At 45.6% G+C, this 25,023-nt stretch overlaps 1 protein-coding gene across 3 annotated transcripts in view; it reads left to right on the plus strand.

The window, feature by feature from the left end:
- Window positions 1-25,023, plus strand: part of PTPN11 (protein tyrosine phosphatase non-receptor type 11) — a 78,461-nt gene that overhangs the window by 5,320 nt on the left and 48,118 nt on the right. For all 3 annotated transcript variants that reach the window (XM_044275800.1, XM_044275802.1, XM_044275803.1), the window contains 5 exons: window positions 12,368-12,490; window positions 15,551-15,745; window positions 18,657-18,849; window positions 22,960-23,076; window positions 23,667-23,780. In XM_044275800.1, coding sequence (XP_044131735.1) covers window positions 12,368-12,490; window positions 15,551-15,745; window positions 18,657-18,849; window positions 22,960-23,076; window positions 23,667-23,780 — 742 coding nt within the window. The remainder of the gene's footprint in view (window positions 1-12,367; window positions 12,491-15,550; window positions 15,746-18,656; window positions 18,850-22,959; window positions 23,077-23,666; window positions 23,781-25,023) is intronic.

Raw genomic sequence — 25,023 nt, forward strand, 5'->3', positions numbered from 1 at the left:
TCCAGCGCAATCCGGTGCAGAACCTCTGGAAGTTCCCAATCCGTCCTCCGGGGCCTTTTGGTCGATAATTCTCCACCTGCACGATCCAATGGAGAACCTCTGGAAGTTCCCACTCCACCCTCAAGGGTCTTTTGGTTGATAAGCTCCACCTATGCAATTCGGTGGATGGACCTTTAGATTCCCACTCCACCCTCTGGGTCGTTGGTTAATATATCCCCACCGGTGTGGCCTACTCTGCCACAGGCAGTTTCTGAGAGGTAGAACTGCGCGCAAGCGGGCCAGAGCAGAACATTTCTCCTCGGTCACCTCAGACGCGCCCTTCCATCCCTGGAGAGAGGATCAGTGATTTGGGCTCTAACTCGAATCCTTTGCAATCTTCCAAGATTGCGTCCACAGTAGCCAACAGTGCTTGTCGTCTGCATTACCCGCTTTCATAAGGTGGAGTATTTGCACAATTGCTGCATACCGCACCTACCTTAGGCATTATAACTGCTAGAGCACTGTTTTCAGTGACGCCCGTAGGCGTTTCCCCTTCCAGAGGGGGCGGAATTACTTTTCCACCAGGTACAGTACGTACCGTATGCATTAGCCTCTTCCATAGGTGGCGTTATGCGGTTACTTGCGGTTACAGTACTTGCCTTATATATTGTCCCCTGCAGTAGGTGGACTAAGTACAATTACACAGTTTTCAGTGCCGGACGTATGCATCCCCCCTTCGGTAAGTGGCGGCATTGCATCTCCACTGGGTTCTGTTCCTGCCGTATGCATTTGCCTTCTCCCATCACTGTGCTTCCTGTTGTGTTCCCCTTCCACTAGTGATCCGCTTACAGGGGAATACCTAAGCATATTGTGCTGCAGTTGAACTATGCCATGGCTCTAGATGCCTTAGCTTCTTTCACAGTGGGGCGTGGCAACAGCCGATACCCGCGTGTGCTTGTGCTCTGCATCTCTGGTGTATGGGTGCCGCCGGGTGATACAGTAGCTATTTCTACATGGGCTCCTTCTTATCTTTCGGTGCTGGTTTGGTGCATGGTTGTGGCATACTCTGTCTTCTCAGAGGGGTTGCCTAGCAGCACTTATGTGTCGAGTCGAGGGTTCACTGGCTCTGTAGTCCCCCTCAGCTGGGGGTTCTACCCTCACGCTAGCATTGCTGTTGCTCCTGTTCAGAGCCCTTCCGAGGTAAGTGTTTAAGGCTAGCTCTACTTAACTGGGGCAGTATAGTGCTATGACTTCTACGGGATAGCCTCATGCCCCCCCCCCCCCTCAGTTTTACGCCGACGGAGTAGGCGCTGGCTACGTCTGGGAGAGTGGTATTTGCGTTACTACTGCATACTATGGTTCTTACTGCTCAGCTCCTTCGTCAGGTGGTGGATTCCGCTAGCGATACAGTTGTGGCTCCCTCACTTGACTTCCTCCTCTGGCGGAGTTTTGGCACAGTCACTAAACGCCTCGTTGCATCGGCATTTGCACAGAGTGTTCCTTTGTGGCCTCCTATTTCAGAGTTCCGGCCCCGGCTGCTGGGTTGTGGTGCACTCCACATCTTTCCTTCTACAGGTGAATCCTTCCCACTGGTCCTGGGTGTGCTACTTGTATCTACATTACCTTCCTTAAGACATGACTTATGTCTAGGTCACATCAGCCCTCTGGTGGTCTTACTTTCCACCGCCCATTCCGTGGGTAGGCTACGAGACTCCCCACACCAGACTGAGTGGAGTTGCAGGAACGGAACACCCTTTTGTTTCTTCTTCTTCCTCCTCGGACAGAATGGCTACGGGCCTCTCCCTTCTGTATTCCAGGACTGCGGAAGGTGTTTGAGGTGATCTGTCTGTGTTGGGGTCGCCCGGACGGGGACTTGTTGGCTTCAAGACCGACTTGGAAGCTTCCCACCCTTTCTCTCCCGAGCAAGAGGTCTGGAAGCTTGCGGCGTGGGCGCCCTGATTTCCCCTTGGCAGGGGCTCTCCCTCCTTTGCATTTTCCCCCCTTCCCTCTCCTACCCAGAGTTTTACGGAATATCAGGATGGAGGGTATTCCGACTATCCTAGTCACCCTGGGGATTGGCCGTCACACGTGGTACACCGACCTCATTCTCCTAGGAGACGTCCTTGGTCACTGCCACTCAGAGATGGCCTTCTTTCGCAGAATCCGGTCTTCCATTAGTATTTCCGGTCTCTTTGTTTGCCGGCGTGGTTATTTAGACCGCCATTCTACACGAAGAGGTTTTTCTGCGGATGTCATCCGCAAGCCTGCATCGTCCAGGATCTATTCAGGACCTAGAGGTCCTTCCTGGGTTTGTGTGGAAGCCGAAATGTTCCGCCACTTCGTTTTTTCTCTCCCCATGAACCTGTCCTTTCTACAATCAGGGTTGGACCTTGGTCTGGCCTTAGTTCTTGAAGGGTCAGGTGTCGGCGCTTCTATTCTTTTCCAGCACCCTCTGGCCCCCCTGGGGCCAGTAAAGACCTTTCTTCAGGGAGTGGCACATGCGGTTACTCCGTACCATCCTCCTTTACCTCCTGGGGATCTGAATTTAGTCCTCCCAACACTCCAGGCTTCTCCTGGAGCCCTGGCGGGAGATTCTCTCCTACTCCGTCCTGGAAGGTAGTTCTTTCTGGTCGCCATCACTTTCATCAGACGGTGTCTGAGTTGGCAGCGCTCTCTGCAGAGAACCCTTCCTGGTTATTCACCGGCCTGTCCCTTCCTTTCTTCCAAAGGTGGTCTCTGACTTCCATTTTAATGAGAAACTTGTCCTTCCCTCACTGTGCCCATCTCCTTCACACCCTAAGGCCTCATGCACACGACCGTTGTGTGCATCCGTGGCCGTTGTGCCGTTTTCCGTTTTTTTTTCGCGGAACCATTGACTTCCAATGGGTCCGTGGAAAAAATCGGAAAATGCACCGTTTTGCAGCCGAGGCCGTGATCCGTGTATCCTGTCCGTCAAAGAAATAAGACCTGTCCTATTTTTTTTTGACGGACAACGGTTCACGGACCCATTCAAGTCAATGGGTCCGTGAAAGAACACGGATGCACACAAGATTGGCGTCCGTGATCCGTGGCCGTAGGTTGCTTTCATACAGACGGATCCGAAGATCCGTCTGCATAAAAGCTTTTTCAGATCTAAGTTTTCACTTAGTGAAAACTCATATCTGACAGTATATTCTAACACAGAGGCGTTCCCATGGTGATGGGGACGCTTCTAGTTAGAATACACTACAAACTGTGTACAAGACTGCCCCCTGCTGCCTGGCAGCACCCGATCTCTTACAGGGGGCCGTGATCAGCACAATTAACCCCTTCAGGTGCGGCACCTGAAGGGGTTAATTGTACTATCATATCCCCTTGTAAGAGATCAGGGCTGCCAGGCAGCAGGGGGCAGACCCCCCCCCCCCCTCCCCAGTTTTAATATCATTGGTGGCCAGTGCGGCCCCCCTCCCCTCCCTCTATTGTAATAATAGCTTGGTGGCCAGTGTGCGCCCCCCATCGCCCCCCCCCCCCTCCCTCCCTCTATTGTAACAAATCGTTGGTGGCACAGTGTGCGCCCCCCATCGGGCCCCCCTTCCTCTCTCTATTGTAATAAATCGTTGGTGGCACAGTGTGTGCCCCCCATCGGGCCCCCCCCCCTTCCTCCCTCTATTGTATTAAATCGTTGGTGGCACAGTGTGCGCCCCCCATCGGGCCCCCCCCTTCCTCTCTCTATTGTAATAAATCGTTGGTGGCACAGTGTGTGCCCCCCATCGGGCCCCCCCCCTTCCTCCCTCTATTGTATTAAATCGTTGGTGGCACAGTGTGCGCCCCCCATCGGGCCCCCCCCTCCCTCCCTCTATTGTAATAAATCGTTGGTGGCACAGTGCGCGCCCCCCCTCCCTCTATAACAGTAACAACATTGGTGGCCAGTGTGCGGCCTCCCATCTCCCCCCCGATCATTGGTGGCAGCGGAGTTCCGATCGGAGTCCCAGTTTAATCGCTGGGGCTCCGATCGGTAACCATGGCAACCAGGACGCTACTGCAGTCCTGGTTGCCATGGTTACTCAGCAATAGTACAATAGTAGAAGATTCATAGTTACCTGCTTGCTGCTGCAATGTTCGTGTCCGGCCGGGAGCTCCACCTACTGGTAAGTGACAGGTCTGTGCGGCGCATTGCTAAAGAACTGTCACTTACCAGTAGGAGGAGCTCCCGGCCGGTCACAGACATCGCAGCAGCAAGCAGGTAAGTATGAATCTTCTACTATTGTTCTATTGCTAAGTAACCATGGCAACCAGGGCTGCAGTAGCTTCCTGGTTGCCATGGTTACCGATCGGAGCCCCAGTGATTAAACCGGGACTCCGATCGGAACTACGCTGCCACCAATGATCGGGGGGGGGGGGGGAGATGGGAGGCCGCACACTGCCACCAATGTTGTTACTGCTATAGAGGGAGGGGGGGCGCACACTGTGCCACCAACGATTTATTGCAATAGAGGGAGGGGGGGGGGCGATGGGGGGCGCACACTGTGCCACCAACGATTTATTACAATAGAGGGAGGGAGGGGGGGCGATGGGGGGCGCACACTGTGCCACCAACGATTTATTACAATAGAGGGAGGGAGGGGGGGGGGGCGCACTGGCCACCAATGATATTCAAACTGGGGATGGGGGGGGGGGGGGGTCTGCCCCCTGCTGCCTGGCAGCCCTGATCTCTTACAGGGGGATATGATAGTACAATTAACCCCTTCAGGTGCGGCACCTGAGGAGTTAATTGTGCTGATCACGGCCCCCTTTAAGAGATCGGGTGCTGCCAGGCAGCAGGGGGCGGTCATGTACACAGTTTGTAGTATATTCTAACCTGAAGCGTCCCCATCACCATGGGAACGCCTCTGTGTTAGAATATACTGTCGGATCTGAGTTTCACGATGTAGCTCATATCCGACAGTATATTCTAACATAGAGGCGTTCCCATGGTGATGGGGACGCTTCAAGTTAAAATAATACCATCGGATTGGAGTATACTCCAATCCGATGGTATAAAAGAACTCCAGACTTTACATTGAAAGTCAATGGGGACGGATCCGTTTGAAATGGCACCATATTGTGTCAACGTCAAACAGATCCGTCCCCATTGAACCATACTGCACCCGGAGCAGGGTTCTGCATTTAAATGTCACGGCTCGCTCCACTAGAGCGGTGGGCGCTTCTTGGCCTCGGAGGAATCGCGCTTCGGCTGCACAGTTGTGTAAGGCGGCTACTGGTCCCCCTTACACACATTCACAAAATCTTACCAGGTGCATACGTATGCATCGGCAGACGCTGCCCTTGGCCGCATGATCTTACAGGCGTCTATTTCTTAGATGCCAGCAGGGACGCTTGCTTCCATGGGTCTGTGATTTTTCCCTCCCTGTGGACTGCTTACGAACGTCCCACGGTTCCTGTGTCCCCCAGTGAATATGGGCGAGAAAAGGAGATTTTTGTATAACTTGCCAGTAAAATCTCTTTCTCTCTCTTCATTGGGGGACACAGCACCTACCCAGTATTGTTGTTTGACCACAGTTGTGGCAGTTGCTGGTTAGAACCCCGTTGGGTCCTTTGGCATGGTTGGTGTTCCCCTCTTTTTCTTTGGTTGGCTTGCTTCTCCTACTGCATGTACACAAACTCAAGCTCTCTCTCCAGGCTGGAGGGGGTATAGCTGCCAGGGGAGGAGCTAACAGCTTTTACTAGTGTCAACGCCTCCTTGAGGACATAGCTATACCCACGGTTCCTGTGTCCCCCAATGAAGAGCGAGAAAGAGATTTTACTGGTAAGTTATACAAAAATCTCCTTTTCCATGTCCGTTCCCTTTTTTTTGCGGCCCGTATGTGGAACCATTCATTTCAGTGGGTTTGCAAACAAAAAACAGAAGTTACTCCGTGTGCATTCCGTTTCCGCGTGTCCGTTCCGCTAAATAATAGAACATGTCCTATTATTGTCCGCATTACGGACAAGGATAGGACTGTTCTATTAGGGGCCAGCTGTTCCGTTCTGCAAAACACGGAATGCACACCGACATCATCCATATTTTTTGTGGATCCATAATTTTTTTGCAGACCGAAAATACTGTATCTTTCGCCCTATAAGAAAAATGTAGGACTGTTAGTTTTGCCAAAATTTTGCCCGTGTTCCCCACTTTTTATACATATTGTAGGCACAGGCACATTAGTAAATCTAGGCCAGTGTGTGTTAAAGGGGTTATCCCATGACCGATGTAAAAAATAAAAATCGGACATCATACATGACAACCTGTTTCTTGTAAAGCTAGAACCAGCCCTGTACCTCACATGGATCCAGAGATCTCCCCATTCATTGCTCTGCTAGATTTATATCAAGCTGTGGCTCAAGGGGAGTGTCTGTTCTGCTGCAGCTCAGGGGGCGTGTCTCAGCTCTACCTATCACAGCTCAGGAGGCTGTTGAAGGATGAAACTGAGCATGTGCGGCCATCTCAGTGAGCAGGACAAACAGCAGGTGGCGCTATACAGGCACATTATATTAAATAATTCGATGGCTATGCTGTATTTTTAATTACATGCAATTATAAAACTGTAGAATAGCTCATATTGTCGTTTCCGGTGTTTATTTTTGAAGTACTGCATGCATGTGGTGGTCATGTGCCCGTATGGCACCTCATTGGTGGCAACTTGTAAACGGAGACCAGCAGAAACCGTGACAGCAACAGTTTGGTGGGAGATTTATCAAAGGTGTGTGAAGTAGAATTGGCTTAGTTGACCATAGCAACCAATCAGATTCCCCCTTTTATTTTCCAAAGGAGCTCTGGAAAATGAAAGGTGGTATGTGAGTGGGCAACTAAGCCAATTTTCCTTTACCTCCGTTTTGAAAAATCCTCCCATTGTCTTTTTACCCCAAGGGTTAAGTTCGCACAGTGGAATCAGTGGCAGAAAAATCAGTAGCTGAAAGCAGGTCAGATTTCTTATTTGGTGGCGGAAAAAACTCTACTGTGCGCACATGGTGGCTTTTTTATTTGAAGTCAATGGAAGGCTGTTGGAGGCGTTTTGATAGGAGATTCCATGATGGAAACCAGCTGTTTTCTGCGCAGATTTTAATTATGTGAACATAGCCTGAGGGAGTCGGAAAACCTCCTTACGCTGGCGATTTTGGTTGCGGTAAGAGATTTCCGTGTAGCAGTGCATCCATTGAACTTGAGTTGCCACAACCCTAGAATCTCCATTCTGGGCTCACTGTTGTGCTGCATTACCATTCAATAGCTGCTCTGCTACACAGCCATCTTTGGTCGTGCAACGGTGGTCATGGCCAATATCGCAGTCTAGCCCCAACACATGGGGGCAGATTTACTAAGATCAGCTTTTCACTCCGGTCTTAGTTCTCCTCTGCGCTGCCCTTAGATGCATGTCATTTATGACTAGGTGTGCGCCTCATCATAAATTAGGCTTCTCTGTGGCAATCCATGCGTCTGGAGTAAAAACTGCATGCTAGTACAGTTTAGCTAACATTTACGCATAAGGCTCCATTCACACATCTGTAATAATGGGTCCGTATCCATTCTGCAAATTGCGGAACGGCGCGGACCCATTCATTCTCTTTGGGGATGGAATGGATGCGGAGAACTTACTGAGTGCTCTCTGTCCTTGTCTGCGGACAAGAATAGGCATTTCTATGCGGGTGCCGGCCGGGTGTATTGCGGATCCGCAATGCACTACGGACGTGTGAATGGACCCTAAGGCTTAGTTCTCATCACATTTTATGCCCCTGTTTGACATATACGTTACAAAAACGGAGCACACCACGTTCTTGTATCCTGCACATTCCAGTAAAAAAAAAAAAAAAGTATACTTTTTTTTTATTTTTTTATTTTTTTTTTACTATGGAGAACGGACGTCACTGTATGGCATCCCTTCAACCTATATGATTTTTGTATACATTAAACAGATGGGAAAAAACATGATGTGAATCCACCCTAATATAAGTAAATTCGCCAAGGCTGGAGTCCCAACCCTGACAAGGCCTCAACGTGCCCACATCCCTATCATACATGGCGCAAAACCGACCATGCAATACAACATTGTCGCTCGGGCGGTCAGAAAAGGGGAATTGCAACACTTTTTACATCTAAAAGCGTCACAAGTCCCTAAGGCCTCTTTCACACATGCGTCATGGATTTAGGCTGGATAAGATGCGGGTGCGTCGTGGGAAAATGCACGATTTTTCTGCGTGAGTGCAAAACATTTTAATGCGTTCTGCACGCGCGTGAGAAAAATCGGCATGTTTGGTACCCGAACTTCTTCACAGAAGTTCGTGTTTGGGTTAGGTGTTGTGTAGATTTTATTATTTTCCCTTATAACATGGTTATAAAAAGGGAAAATAATAGCATTCTGAATACAGAATGCATAGTACAATAGGGCTGGAGGGGTTAATAAAAAAAATAATTTTAACTCTCCTTAATCCACTTGTTCGCGCAGCCCGACTTCTCTTCTTTCTTCTTCTTTGAGGAAACGGACCTATGGAGACGTCACTGCGCTCATCACATGATCCATCACAATGGTGATTGATCATGTGATTGGACCATGTGATGAGCGCAGTGACGTCACCACAGGTCCCTTTCCTCCAGGACAGCAAAAAAGAAGACAGAAGAGAAGCCGGGCTGCTCAACAAGCGGATGAGGTGAGTTAAATTATTATTATTATTATTATTATTATTATTTTTTATTTATTTTATTTTTTTTAACCCCTCCAGCGCTATTTTACTATGCATTCTGTATTAAGAATGCTATTATTTTTCCCTTATAACCATGTTATAAGGGAAAATAATAATGATCGGGTCCCGATCGTCTACTAGCAACCGTGCGTGAAAATCGCACCGCATCCGCACTTGCTTGCGGATGCTATGCGATTTTCACGCAGCCCCATTCACTTCTATGGGGCCTGCGTTGCGTGAAAAACGCACAAAATAGAGCATGCTGTGATTTTCACGCAACGCACAAGTGATGCGTGAAAATCACCGCTCATGTGCACAGCCCCATAGAAATGAATGGGCCCGGATTCAGTACGGGTGCAATGCGTTCACCTCACGCATTGCACCCGCGCGGAAATATCGCCCGTGTGAAAGGGGCCTTACTATATGTGCCCTGTTGGTTATGCCAGTTCGCTCTGTACTGTGAAACAAAGGGAGCCGGAGAACAAGCTGTCTGACGGATTTGTCATGAGCAGCTTTCTGCAGCTTCGAGGAAGTGTGAAACATAGATGCTGTAGAAGCCAAATGGGGCAATTAGTTTTTTTTTAATAAAAAAAATGAACACATAAATGTTTATTAACCAGAAGTACATGTAAATTAGTCATAAAGATGAAAACTGGCTCCAAAAGTGTCCATGGCCTTTGAGATAGTCTGGTTGGATCCCAGTAGCCTGGTAGACGTTTACTAATGGTTTCTAAATTATAATTTTTTTTTTTACTTCAATGTCTACACTGGCTTGAGTATGAAGGGTGTGTGTGTGTGTGTGTGTGTGTGTATATATGTATATGTGTGTATGTATGTGTGTATATATATATATATATATATATCTATATATATATATATATATATATATATATATATATATAGACAGAGATGTAGCGTGTGGGTGAGATTTTTTATTTTTTTTTAAATTTTGCATCTACTTTCGTGGTACTGTGTATTTTCCACAGAAATCCATTGCAGATTTGCAGCATTAATAGTGTCCGTTTTGACTTGCATATTGTGTTCTATTTAGTTCCGCTTGTCTGTATTTTACAGCAGCATTGCATCCGTACGTCTTCCATTTTTCATGGTCCACCAAAAAATATATAAAAAGAAATTTGGTTGGGAGAAAGGAGAGCAAATGACTAGATTTTCACAGGCTATCCATAATTTTAGCAAACCCTTTGACTTGAATGGGTGAAATTGATCCGCGAAGCTGAGCAGTGCCAGGACCTGCTTTATAATTTACAGAATGGACACACAAATGTGCTAAATGATTGGATGTGCATCGCCCCATAGAAATGACTGGGTCAGTGAGCCATCTGTAAAAAAAAAATGAAAAATTTCAGATGGGACACTGAAGAAAAATGGGGTCTTGTTCATGACTCCTTATTCTGCTCCTTCTTGCTGAATCCACTTTTGGCTTTCGCTCAAAAAACTGCAGGGCATTTTCCATAAAAATGTGGTGTGTGTGAAACCACAGTTCTCCCGAAATACTAGGTGTTCCTCTTGGAAGTTTTCTGTGCTCTGTCATTGATATGCTCTGCTTTGTGAAACGATAGCGACACTGCAACATTTCACCACAAGAGGGAGCTAAGTATCTATGCTTATTCACTATTGTGTAGCTCCATTTGCCACAGCACATTTCACTTCATACATTTCCTGTTATTTAGTACTAATATTCGGCAGCGCTGTACCCAGTTCCCATCAATCACTGTCTCCAAGTGGGACTTACAGACCATTTTTCTTATACTAGTTCGATATCAATATTTCTTATCTATGGTACAACATGGGACTATTGCAGGAGGGAAGAATAGGGTTGGATATGTTGGATTTTGTGGCGGCAGAGGTGCCTGTCAGCGACTTCTTCTTCTCTCCCTGTTTAGAACACATGCAGGCTCCACTCCTCATGTCTGAGAGAGTCGGGAGGAGTAGTTGTCGGTCAAACGAGCATTCGGCCAACAACTATCTAATGTGTATAGGCATCTTAAAGGGGATTCTGATATTTTGAGACTGATAACCTGTCCTCAAGATAGGTCATCAGTATGTGATCTGTGGGGGTCCGACCCCTGCCTTCTCTCAGCTTACCAAGCACAGCACCGTACATTGTATAGCAGGTGTGCCTTGGTTTTGTGCTCGACCCCATAGAAGTGAATGTGGCTGAGAGCAACACCAAGCACATCCGCTACACAACTTACGGCGCTGTGCTTGGTAAGCATGACGAAAGCCGCGGAGCTAACAGGAGCACCCGCGCCTTCTCAAGCAGCTGATTGGCGGGGATCCTGGATGTCGGACCCCCACCGATCAGATACTGATAACCTATGCAGAGGATTGGGTCATCAGTATCAAGATCTTGGAAAAACCCTTTATCTGCTGGAAGGAAGAGTCAGTGGCCCCCATTTACTAAGTCTGAAAAAATTGTGGTCAGAGTAACCATGAACTGTCTGAAAAAAGGGGAAATTTATCACAGTGGTTGATACTGGATGATAATTCTTTAGACTGTAGTCTAGTTTAGGCCATCTGTTTGTTGGCTTAGTTTACACTAAAAATGTCTCCCCATACGACTTTTCTGTAGACCGCTGACTTCTCAGCTGTGTATGAAATACACATTTTCACAATGGGGCCGCAGCGCAGTGAGTACGGGCAGGAGCACACATTGCTGCTCATGCCCCCGAAAGGCTTACTAAAACCTGGCATAGCACATGGGTAGCCAGGATTAGCTGAGCGGAGCGGCCCCTGCTTCTGCCTGCTTCCCTAAGCTAAGAGCTTACATGCAGGACTTTTAGCACATGCTTACAGGGTACCCATGTGCTAGGCCAGGATTTAGTAAGCCTCCGGGGGGCACAGGCAGGAGCAGCAATATGTGCTCCTACCCATACTCGCTGTGCTGCGTCCTCATTGCTAAAATGTTTACCGCTTGCACTGCTGAGAAGTCAGCGATGTACTGAAAAGGCAATTTTAAGCGCACAGGGAAACGTGCACTTTAGGGAGGGAAAAGTGTATTAAAAATACATGAATAAATTATATTACAAAAACTGTTTTATTAGGTCATTAGGGACATGTAAACAAAAATGTATACAAAAGTTCAGTTACTCTTTAGAGAGGACCTGTCACCTCTCCAGACATGTCTGTTGTAGGAAGCACTTGCATTCCCCATGTCGTAATTCTGGAGCATCTATTCTCATGGCTCTATGTTGTGCCATTCCTTTATTATTTCTACTAGAAGTTATGAATGAATTGCTAGCAGTCTGCAGTAAGGGTACAGAGGGGTGGTAACCAGTTGGGGGGCGATTGGACAGAGTAAGACACACCCACTACTGGTAACACCCAGCAGTACCTTTACTGCAGACTGCTGGCGGGAATAATACAGGAATGGCACAACATGACGTCACAAATGGATGCTCCAGAATTGTTATTACATGGGGGATGGAAGTAGTTACTGAAACGGACATGTTAGGAGAGGGGACAGGTCCTCTTTAAATTTCAAGCCTCGCATTTACTCGTTGAAGGATGCTTCATTGGGGTTTGAGAAGGAATATTGCCTGATTTTTATGGTTTGGGAATTCTGTACAGACATAACTTTTTGTTTACTTTTTTATTTTTATTTGTTACCTTCCTACCTTTTCACACCACTTCAGACACATTGTAATGAATTCTCTTGCATTTCCTTCTGCTACAGATGGTTCCACCCCAATATCACAGGTGTGGAGGCAGAGAATCTTCTGCTGACCCGTGGCGTGGATGGTAGCTTTTTGGCTCGGCCCAGTAAGAGTAACCCTGGTGATTTCACACTCTCTGTGAGGTAAGGCGTTTGTCATCTGTGAATGTGATAAGATGTTTTACATGACTTCAGTGTCTGAAATTAGCAGGAGGATTGACGATTATTGGAAACATTTACTGGGGGCTCAGTCACATAAGGACATGTTTCCAGCAAAGTAAAATGTGATATTAGATGTATCGCAGTATCCGAAGGGCGTTGGGGCATGAACCACATTCTTCATCTATTCCCAGAAGCGGTGGGTCTACACCCCTACTGATCCTGTGAACGGGGATCCCATTTTTCCCCTATGTGAAATGAGCCGTGATGCATATGTGACCCCCCCCCCCCCATTCTGTATGGGACTAGCAAGTACTTTGTTTGGCTATCTCCAAGTGAATGGAGCGGTGGTCGCCCATGTGTTCTACCACGTCATTCACAAAGTGACTCGGGACCCTTGTTCTTGTGGCCAGATTCCCCACCCTAGGCGATCCTACATTTATTACTTATTCTGTGGGTAGGTGATAAATGATGTTAGTGGGTGAAATCCTATTAGTATACCTCCAGTTGCACAAGATCTGCTTGTAGGCATGATTCTGCAGAGTGTTTGCTTGCTGCACTTTGCAGTAAAAGACAACGTGGTGCTGTGCTTTCTAATACTGGAGTCAGTAAAAATGTTTCCTGTAGAACGGGAGGTACGCTCTAAAGGGGTTGTCTGAGGAAGACGCACAATCTCCATATCTTGGCCCCTGCAGTGAAATGTATTGCAATAATTGGGTTCCCGCTGTGACGGCAGCTGATCGCGGAGGGCTAGAGAAGCTGGATCTGTGGTGGTCATCTGGCTTCCATTTAAAGCCAGTTCTGGAGACAGGAGAGGGTCCCAGAGATGGGACCCGCACCTATCTGACTCTAGCGATATGCCACCAATGTCTGAGATGGGTATAGCCCTTTAATGTAAGTCGCATGCAATACGGTTGTGTTTTTTCAAATAAATCAGTTTTAAAATAGTCATGTGACAACAATTTGCACGACTTTTGCGCAAACTCTTAATTTCACTGTAAAGACACAGCCGTACACATGCGATTTACATTAAAAGGGTATGTCCATCTCAGACATTGGTGGAATATTGCTAGGATATGCCCCCAATGTCCGATCGGTATCGTTACCACCCCTGAGACCCTTTCCTGTCTCCTGAACTGCCTCCCGAAAGTGAAGGAGAGAACACTGTGCAAGCGCAGCACCCTCCATTCACTTCTATGGAAGTTCTGAAAATATCCATGTCTACTTCGGAAACTGGCATACAGGTGAAAAGTGGTGGCTGTGCACGCGTGGTGTGCGCTCCTTCACTTTTGGGAGCCTGTTCTGGAGATAGGTATTGAAACTCACTCCTATCTGACATTGGCAGCATATTGTACCAGTATGCCATCAATGTCTGAGATGGGATTAACCCTTTAAAGTCAATGGAGAAAGTCATGTGCGACTTGCGACACAAAATCCAGCAGTCGAAAAGTGTCGCATTACAGCACCATTGACAGTCGTTCTATGGGATGTTGTTTGACATGTTGCCATGTAGCCCCAGCTTTAAAGAGGACCTTTCATGGGTTTATACGTTGGAAACTGGTATTCTTACCAGATAGTGCGGCCCTTACAGATACCAGCACATTTTTTTTTTCTAAAATATCCCTTTGTCCCCCGCAGTCTCCTTCTCCCTGACTGTAGCTTGGTGCAATCGCAGAAGAGAGCGTCACAGCCAGGGGGAAGGTGAGCTATTTTTCTCCCTGGTTTTGATGCTGTGATTGGGGAGAAGGAGACGCCCATTGAGAAACCCTGCTGTCTCCTCCTCCCTGTACCGATACTCTAAATGAACATACTGGGTGTGAAAAACAGTGGGGGACACAGCACTGGAACGGAGGGGTATTTAAAAATAAAATAAAAATGTGCTGGCATCTGTAGGGGCCGCCATATCTGGTAAGCATACCAGTTTCTAATATATAAACCCATGAAAGGTCCTCTTTAAAGGGTTTCTACCACCAGAATTTCTGTTATGTAGCTGACTGACAGCGATGCGCTAATTTCAGCACTACATAACAGTGTGTTTTTTACATTTCTCCCTGCAGCCGTTCTGATAAAATAAACAGTTTTATTATATGCTAATGAGCCTCTAGGTGCTATGTGGGCGTAAAATCAGCACCTAGAGGCTCCGTCTACTCACCCTTTTTCCCGCCCAGGTCTCCTGTTCTGCCCGCCCCGCTCCTCTTGATTGATGCCACGATTCGCAGCATCGCTTACGAAACCCCGCACCTGCGACGTTCACTTCTGTATTCGGCGCAGGCACAGTGAGTGAAGGCCGCTCTCCTGATGCCGGCTTCCTCACTGTGAGGTAGTCTGCTCAGGCGCAGTGAGGAATCCGGCACCAGGGGCGCATCATTCACTCACTGCGCCTGCACCGAATACAGAAGTTAACGGCGCAGGTGCGGGGTTTCGTAAGCGATGCTGCGAATCGTGGCATCAATCAAGAGGAGCGGGGTGGGCAGAACAGAGGACCTGGGCAGGATAAAGTGTGAGTAGACGGAACCTCTAGGTCAGGGATGTCAAACTCGTGGCCCTCCAGCGGTTGCAAAACTACAACTCCCATCATGCCTGAGCATACTACAGCTATCAGGGAATGATGGGAGTTGTAGTTTTGCAACATCTGGAGGGCCATGAGTTTGACATCCATGCTCTAGGTGCTGAATCTACGCCCACATAACACCTAGAGGCTCATTAGCATATTGTAAAAGTGTGTATTTTATCAGAACGACTGCAGGGAGTAATGTAAAGAACACACTTATGTAGTATTGACATTAGCGCATCGCTGTCAGCTACATAACAGCATTTCTGGGGGTAGAAACCCTTAAAGTATTTCTTCTGTACTCCATATTAACCCCTTAGTAGCATTGGCCTAATTGTATGGTAGTTAGTGCAAAACAACATAATCTAAAACTAGAATATTTTAGTTGCATGCATGTGAGGATGTACTAGCCGACGGCTATTAGTTCCATTGTACGCAGTCTGTGTTAGGCCAGATGTACAGTACATTGATGATTGTCTTACTTCTCATTGTAGGAGGAATGGAGCAGTGACGCACATTAAGATCCAGAACACCGGTGATTACTATGATTTGTATGGAGGGGAAAAATTTGCTACTCTCGCTGAGTTGGTTCAGTATTACATGGAACACCATGGACAACTGAAGGAAAAAAATGGGGATGTTATTGAGCTGAAATATCCTCTAAACTGTGCCGATCCCACGTCGGAGAGGTGAGTCTACGTCAGTTACCTAAATGCCCGTGTTCTGTACCGACTACCAAAATCTGTCATTAGATGCACATGGCAGAGGCATACCATATCATGCCATATGGGATACAGTCCAAGGAGTTAATGTGGGAACTACACAAATCCCATTTCATTAGGTGTATATGTCCATAGGCTTCAACAGTTGTTCTTTTTTTTACTAATAGTGAAATCTACAGTTTAGGACCACATATTGTACATGTATGGCTGGCTCATAGTACTGGCCTTGAAAGGGTTTCTGTCATCAGAAAAATGGGTATTAACCTGGCTGACATTAGCGGTGTGCTAATGTCAGCTGAACATAACTATATTAGTCCCATGTCACTATGTGCCACCATTATTTAGAAAAACGAACTTTTATAATATGCAAATGAGCCTAGGAGGGGGGTGTTGCACCTGCTCCTAGAGGCTCAGTTCGCTCGCCTCTTTCCACGCCCTTCTACAATTGATTGACAGGGCCAGGCCAGCGTTGGTCTCCTGTCTGCCGGGGAAATCTCGCCCCTGCGCCGCCCCGTTCAGTGTTCGGCGCATGCTCAGTAAGACGAGGACGTTCGCCGACAAGCTGGCTTCCTCACTGCAACGTATTCAGTTTAGGCGCAATCGGGAAGCCGGCAGCCGGCGAGCATCCTTCCCTCATTGCGCCTGCGCCAAATACTGAACTGAATGAGATTTTTCCAGCAGACAGGGCTGGCAGGAGGAGACCAACGCTGGCCTGGCCCCGTCAATCAAGTGTAGAAGGGCGTGGAAAGAGGTGAGCGAACGGAGCCTCTAGGAGCAGGTGCAACACCCCCCCCCCCCCTGCTCCTAGAGGCTCATTTGCACATTATAAAAGTTTGTTTTTCTAAATAACGGTGGCACATAGTGACATGGGACTAATATAGTTATGTTCAGCTGACATTAGCACACCGCTAATGTCAGCCAGGTTAATAACCATTTTTCTGATGACAGAAACCCTTTAAACCTACAGCATTATAAATATATAGCACAGGTTTGAAGCTCTCCCACAATGAGACAGCTGGGGACCCCAATGAGAAGACAGAAGCAATTTATAAATGATTCTGTCCTTTTTTTATTTATTAAATTTTTTTATTTTTTGTTCTAGTCTGAATAGCACTCGTTGAGTGCAATGTAGTGAATAGAGGTGGCAGCAGTTCCACCCCCTCTATTGGACCTGTCAATCATGTAATTTCTGGGGGCAGGCCCAAATCAGCTGCTGTGGTGAAAACGTATGGCGAGTGGACAAATGGCACCATTTTGAAAAAACAACATGGAACCTGAGGTGGCCATTGGCTAAGAAGGTGTGCAAGGGCGGACTGACCAGGGGGCAACCAGGTGTGCGTCTCAAACTAAAGTTCAGCGAACTCTACTGAGTATGGAGCTCTGACGCAGATGGTCGCTGCACCTCATTGGCAGAAAATGCTTTCATTTTCATGTCAGTAACTGATTCAGACCTCCACTGGTTGGCAAAGGGTTGTCTTCACGTTTTCTGCTTTATTGAATGGATGGACGTTGGTGTGTCAGACGAGAAACGTCAGAACAAACACCCCACAACCATTGATGGAAAAACAAAAGCTGGTGGTGGCAGCATTATGGTCTTAAGAATTCTCTGTGGAAAGTACTCTCAACTGATTTGGTGTGAATCCATCCTTGCAGATCACGTACACTTATACATGCTGATTGTCTTCCCTGGGGCGGATTGGATCTTCCAGCATGACGATGGGACATGTCACATGGCTAGACATATCCGACATTGCATGACCAAGACTTCAAATTACTACCCTGGCCCCTTAGTTCCCTATACTTGAACCCAATTGAGCATCTGTGGGACCACCTAGATCACTCTTTGGTTCCTTCCCCACCAGCTGTGGGATGCACTGCAGTCAGCATGGCTCCAGATACCTGTGACAACTACCAGGACCTAATTGAGCCACTCTCGGTAACGACGGTTAGGCTATGTTCACATATGTCATGATAATACAACCGTCTGCATATGTTATGAATGGATCCGGTTGTATTATCTTTAAAATAGCCTTGACGGATTTGTCTCTAAAATCACCGTAAGTCAATGGTGGACGGATCCGTTTTCTTTTGTGTCGGAGAAAATGCATCCAGCACCATTGACTTACAGTGCGAAGTCATGATGGATCCGTCTTGCTGCACACCACATAGCGGACAGAAAAACGCTGCTTGCGACGTTATTCTGTCTGCGATGGGAACGCAATGAAACGGAACGGAATGCATTCTGGTGCACTCCGTTCCCTTTAGTTCAGGTTTGTCCCCATTGACAATGAATTGGGACAAACTTGAAGCATTTTCCCCCGCTATTGAGATCCTATGACGGATCTCCATAGCGAAAAGGGAAAGCGCAGATGTGAAAGTAGCCTATATCTGGTTATTAGCTGGTGGTCATAATCCTGTGCCTCAACTGTGTATAATAAAGGCAGAATAATAAAAACAACAACACCGCCTACACAATTGTCATAGCTGTACATATATATCAGAACGGCTGACGCAAAATAGTCAACCTGTTCTAATACTTCAATGCAACTTTTAAAAATATGAATAACACGAACTAAATTACTAGACTACATTACAGTTCTATAAAAATGTAATAAAAACAGCCCTATATGTCACCCAAAAAAGCCTCATGATTTTTGTAGTAAAAAAAATAAATAAAACTTGTTAAAGCACCACATGCGCAAAATCGCTAAACATTGTCTGGTCATTTAGGGCCAAAACTGCTTGGTCATTAAAGGGTTAATCTGACCAATACACATCCCTCATTTTTCATGTAATCGTTGATTGATCCAGAAGTGATAGAACATCCTTGAACCTTTTGCGCATCAGACCATAAGTTCCTCTTCTGTTTGGCGTTTAGGTGGTTTCACGGTCATCTCTCAGGGAAGGAGGCCGAAAAGTTGCTAACTGAGAAGGGCAAACATGGAAGCTTTCTGGTGCGTGAAAGCCAGAGTCACCCTGGAGATTTTGTCTTGTCTGTTCGCACAGGTGATGACAAAGGAGAGAACAATGACGGCAAGTCTAAGGTGACACACGTCATGATACGGTGCCAGGTAGGTCATTCATTTTTATTTATTATGTACACCAGGGGTGTTATTCCGATTACAAATTTACAACTAGATTGAAACTGAGCATTAGCGTTGGCAGTGTGTCCCTACGGACTATGGCATTGTCCATTCAGTTGTGTATGGATGTCTCCCTTTCCCTGGGTAGGGACACACTCCTTTTGACACGAGCAATGGCCAAAATGTAAACATTTCAAGTGGAAACCATACATCAAAGTCTTTACCTACATAGGAATCCCCATCATCTTCGGAGTCCTATTATAGGTGGTCATTTACTGTGGATTCAGTGTTAGATTCCTTCCATACGTTCAGTGCGTGCTGTGGAATTTCAAAGCCAGATGATGTCCTCATCAGCGGGGGCTATTTCACCCAAAGTAAAAGGTGAAATCCACAGTAAAATATTCAGCAAAATCTGGACGTAACGTTCCTGTAGTCGAAGTCTGTGAACGTGGTCCTAGAGGGGACTGACCATCTTATGTGTATGGTGGCTTGCTTGTGTTGGCATGTTGGATTTCAGCGTGAATAATCCTTTTTTCCTGCCGGAGGTAAGCTGCTGCCAGAGAAGTTATTTTCCAAGCCCCACTAAAGTAAACGGGCATCCTCAGCATGGTTATGATGGAGTCAGGAGTCCTAATTGTCCACCTAACAAGCCCCTGTGTCGTGTATGGCCAGCTTTACAGTGACCAGCAAGTTCCAATCACTAGGGATGTTACTATCTGCATTTTCTGTGACAGTTTTAGGCTAAGTTCACATATGTGTTGTGAACTCTGGCAGAGGAACAGACTGCCGGACTTCACCATATCTGGAATAGCCCGATACACAACTGTGTGCATGCTGCCTCAGCTCTAGGGTGCTTTGGTTCTTACTCAGACAGACTTTATTCTCTCCCATGGGTTTTAAAAATGGACAGCGCCATGGCCCACGTCAGTGGGGCAATTCAGTCTTCACATCAGTTTATTTTCATGGTTTCATGTGTCTCATGCAAGAACCTCTGTACATGCTCAGTTTTTGCAGATTAGAATCAGATTGTCGCAAAGGAAGCGTTCCTTTTTGGCAATCGCCTGCTCGCTAGCGGAAGAGACCGCTGCTATTACATCCAGTGATCTCCTCCACAACATAGGGAGGAGCAATAGTTATGCCATTGCTCCGCCCCATACTGTCTAGTTATTTGCCGGCTACAAATCATCAACTTTTAGCATGCTGAAAAATCACGATTGACCGATGAATGAGCGTTTGCTTCTTCATTAGGTAATTGGCGGCAGTATTACACTGCCAGATTATTGCTACCGAGCGTTGCATCATCTGGCATAAAATCTGCCAGTGTAATACAGCCTTAGGGCTCATGCACACGACAGTATTTTGCGTTCAGTATACTGGACGTTTTTTGAGCTCAGTATACGGAACATATACTGAACCATTCATTTCAATGGTTCAGCAAAAAATACTGAAGTGTCTCAGTGTGCATTCCGTTTCAGTATTTCAGTATTTCCGTGCCGTGAAAAGATAGAACATGTCCTATACTTGTCCGCAAATCACGGTGCTTGGCTCCATTCAAGTCAATGGGTCCGCAAAAAAAAACGGAACACATACGGAAATGCATCCGTATGTCTTCCGTTTCCGTTCCGTTTTTTCCTGAACCATCTATTGAAAATGTTATGCACAGCCCAATTTTTTCTATGTAATTACTGTATACTGTATATGGCATACGGAAAAACGGAACGGAAAGGAAACGGAAACACAACAGGAAACAAAAAACGGAACAACGGATCCGTAAAAAACGGACCGCAAAACACTGAAAAAGCAATACTGTCGTGTGCATGAGGCCTTAGGGAGCATTCACACGACCGTGTTGGTTAAATCACGGATCAGTGTGTTCCATATGTCTTCAGTTATCTTTCCGTTTCCGTTCCGTAAGTCCGTATAATACGGATGTGGTGCTTCCGTGTGTCATCTGTTTTTCACGGTCCGCAAAGAACTGATATAGGACTAAAATGGGGTTTCCTAGAATGTTTTCAGTCCAGGGGTCCGCAAAAAAACGGAACGGACGCGGAAGAAAAACACGGACGTGTGAATGCTCACTTAAGCTGGTGATATATAGATTGAGACTTTTGGATGAAGGAGATGCTTCTTACTGTCGGTGTCCTACTACAGATTGAGCTATTGCTTGTGGCCATATACTGTATATAACGAAGCGCGTTTCACCTTTTTCCTTTGCTGTGTATAAGTGCCATACTGCTTCATTCCTTTATTCTATGGATCCGCCATGAATCGGCTTTCATCCTGCTTGTATGAGAGACTGCTCACAACCCTGGCATTCATTACGATTTAATAAGAAGCTGCAAAACAACTCTATCTAATCAGATGGAAAATGCCGAGCCATTTCCAGTAAACACTTGTATATTTTGTCCTTGAGGTATGCTGGTAATGAGGACGTCAGCAGAGATTTCTGTGTCTAGAATTATTCCGATGCCCTAGTTCTGTCTGTCATGCTCCATAGTCAAGTTGGCAAGTCCTAAAGAATTCAATCCTGAGTAAGGATCCCATGCTGCAAAGATGAATTAACACAGCGGAAGGTCTTCAATTTGTATACATGCTGATAGCATTGCATTGACGTGTTCATATATTCCTTGGCTACAAAAGGAAAATGATGGACTGTAGGGCAGAGGAACCGGGCTAAATGGGTCTAGGGACTTGTTTACTGGGTTACCTGTTATCTTGGTTATACCCAACTGACCTGAGGACTCTGCTACCCATGTGGAACGAGGTTTGCTGTGAGGGTAATAAGGTCTCCTACCTGAAGGGCAGCTGTATAGTCCTTTATCATGGATGTACTGGGACATTCTGCTTTTGACATGAGGCAGCTAGAAGGTGGTTATGAATTATGATTCCTCTTTCTGATTTCTAGGTGACTCTAACCGATGCAGAAGGCCTCCAGTTTATATCAGTCTTCATCGGTTCCGTTATTTATGATATGATCTATCATAATCTGTATTGCTATTGATGGAAGCTGGAATCAATTTGCCAATAGCTTTTTAATCAGTTTAGGCTAGGTTCACACCAAGTCTTTTAAAGTCCTGTTTTTTTTAGGATAGGATAGTCTCAAATCTGTCAGGATCCTATTGACCAACAGGACAGAAAAATGAGACAGTTTTCAATTGTCTGTCCCATTACAAATAGAATTGTGACTGATACTTGTCAAATGAAGACAAATTGACGTTTTAATCCTGACTGAACCCGCACGGAAATTTATGGGTATGTTAAAGGGTTTATCTGACACCCCTCTAAGGGTCCATTCACACGTCTGTAGTGCATTGCGGATCCACAATACACCCGGTCGGCACCTCCATAGAACTGCCTGTTCTTGTCCGCAATTGTGGACAAGAATAGGACATGTTCTACCTTTTTTTTTTTTTTTTTTTTTTTTTTCCCCGGAGCCGCGGACAGGAAGATCGGGGGTGTGCTCCGGAAACGCGGATGCAGACAGCACACTGTGTGCTGTTCGCATCCATTCCTGCCCCATAGAGAATGAATGGGTCCGCACCCCTTCCACAATTTGCTGAACGGATGCGGACCTATTCTACAGATGTGTGAATGGACCCTTACCCATATAAAAAATGAGTTTGTTCCCAAAAAAAAACCAGAGAAGAAAGGAACCCATTCACCGCTCTGTTCCACTTCTGACTGAGGCTCCTATATCTGGCAGACCAGAAGTGATGACATTCCATCTATGTTCATGTGGACTGCTGCAGCCACTTGCCGACCTCAGCAGTGACCTGTCCTGAGCAGCGTGTGACAGCTGAGACTCTGCACACGTCACCGCTGAGGCCAAAGAATGGCTGCATATTGCCACTTCCAGTCGAAGGGATGGAAGCCTCAGTGATGGAATGGAACTGCTTTGTAAAGGCAGTTCCATTCCAGGGTTGTTTTCCAGGGTTTCCTGGGGTCAGGACAATCCCTTTAACTTATCCATTTGAAAAAAATATATAATAAAAAAAGACATTGGAAAAGGATAGCAAATCAGCCCTACATGTTACAACAAGAAATGATAGAACGAAGCCCTCCAATTCCAAAAATCAATTTTTTTTATTTTTTTTTCAGGATCTCAAATATGATGTCGGTGGTGGAGAGAAATTTGATTCTTTGACAGATCTGGTGGAACATTATAAGAAGAACCCAATGGTTGAAACACTTGGAACAGTTCTGCAACTCAAACAGGTACAAAATAAATATGGATGGATAAATAAGGCTACTTAACACTCGCGTTTGGTGCGGATCCGTCATGGATCTGCACAAACGCATCCGTTCAGATAATACAACCGTCTGCATCTGTTCAGAACGGATCCGTTTGTATTATCTTTAACATAGCCAAAACGGATCAGTCTTGAACACCATTGAAAGTCAATGGGGGACAAATCCGTTTTCTACGGTGTCATATTGTGTCAGTGAAAACTGATCCGTCCCCGTTGACTTACATTGTGTGCCAGGACGGATCCATTTGGCTCAGTTTCGTCAGACGGACGCTTGCAGCATTTTGGTGTCCGCCTACAGAGCTTAATGGTGACTGAACAGAGGCAAACTGATGCATTCTGAGCAGATCCTTTACCATTCAGAATGCATTAGGGCAAAACTAATCCGCTTTTGGACCTCTTGTGAGAGCCTGAACGGATCTCGGAAATGGAAACAAAAATGCCAGTGTGAAAGTAGCCTAAAAGGCAAAATGGAGAAAAACTTGTGTAGGGAAAAGAAGTTGCCCAGTGTTACAATTTCAGTGCATGTAGTAACCCTTTCGTATTGCTTTATTTCAGCCTTTGAATACAACGCGTATAAATGCAGCAGAAATTGAGAGTCGAGTGAAGGAGCTAAGTAAACCTGCTGAAACTGCCGATAAATTTAAGCAGGGCTTTTGGGAAGAGTTTGAGGTATGGATGATAATTAACTTTCCCATTTATTTCTGCTACTATGATTATTCAGGTAGCCTTTTTGGACGAGGAACTATTCTTTAGTACTTCTAGTTAGTTATCTATTCAGTCTTGCTGGTGCATCTTAACCCCTTAGTGACTAGCCTGTTTTGGACCTTACTGACCAAGCGTTTTTCTTCCTTTTTTCATCGAGCTATAGCGTTTTTATTTTTCAGTCTCTATATAGCTTTGACAGGTTGTTTTTTTTTGTGGGACAAGTTATAGTTTTTATTGGCGCCATTTTGGAGTACACATAACTTTCTGATTTAACTTTTATTACCGTAACTCTTTCTGGGAGGGAGATGGAAAAAACGGCAAACGGCGTTCATTTTTCGGTATAAATAACAATATCTTTATTCTCTGGGTCAGTATGATTACAGTGATACCAAATACATATTTTTTTTTCTTTTCTTTACATTTTACTACTTTTTGCAATAAAACCCCCCTTTTCTTTTTTTTTTTTTTTCTTTTTTTTTTTTGCATTGCCGCTTCCCAAGACCTATAACTTTTTTTTTTTTTTTTTTTTTCTTTCTATGGAGTTGTGTCAGGGCTTGATTTTTGTGGGACAACTTGTATTTTTTATTGGTATCATTTTGGAGTAAATTGTGCTTTTTTATCACTTGTTATTACGATTTTTCGGTGACAACTAAGAATAAATGATCAATTGTGTCTTTATTTTTACGGCATTCACGGTAGGGTATAATTTACATGATATTTATGTAGTGCGGGCCGTTCTGGACTCGGCAATACTAAACATATGGGGAAGAATATTGTAACTTTTTTTTTTCATTGAAAAGCGTATTTTCAAAGCGTACTTTTATTTATTTTTTAAATTGAATAAATGATTTTATTTTTTTTTTTATTTTTTTTTACCATGTAATAGTCCCACAAGGGGTCTTTAACCCTTTGAGGACCATAAGATTACCGTCATCAATATAAAAATAATTATATTTTTTTCCCTTTAAGAATGTATTTGAACAATAAATAAAGCTAGATTCATTTGTTGATAAGAACGAATATTTTGACTCAAACAAAAAATAAATGGATTTTAAGTTCTTAATCAGATGATACGGGCAATTAAGAACATGGGAAAAATACGTCCCTTGGTCGGCCCTCAAAGGGTTAACAGACAGCTTTTTTTATTGCTTTTAAAATGCAGTGCACTATCCCTATAGTGCATTGCATTTTAATGGAAATGCTATTC

Source organism: Bufo gargarizans, chromosome 1 (genome assembly GCF_014858855.1).
Source record: "Bufo gargarizans isolate SCDJY-AF-19 chromosome 1, ASM1485885v1, whole genome shotgun sequence".
In the NCBI taxonomy this organism is placed as follows: domain Eukaryota; kingdom Metazoa; phylum Chordata; class Amphibia; order Anura; family Bufonidae; genus Bufo; species Bufo gargarizans.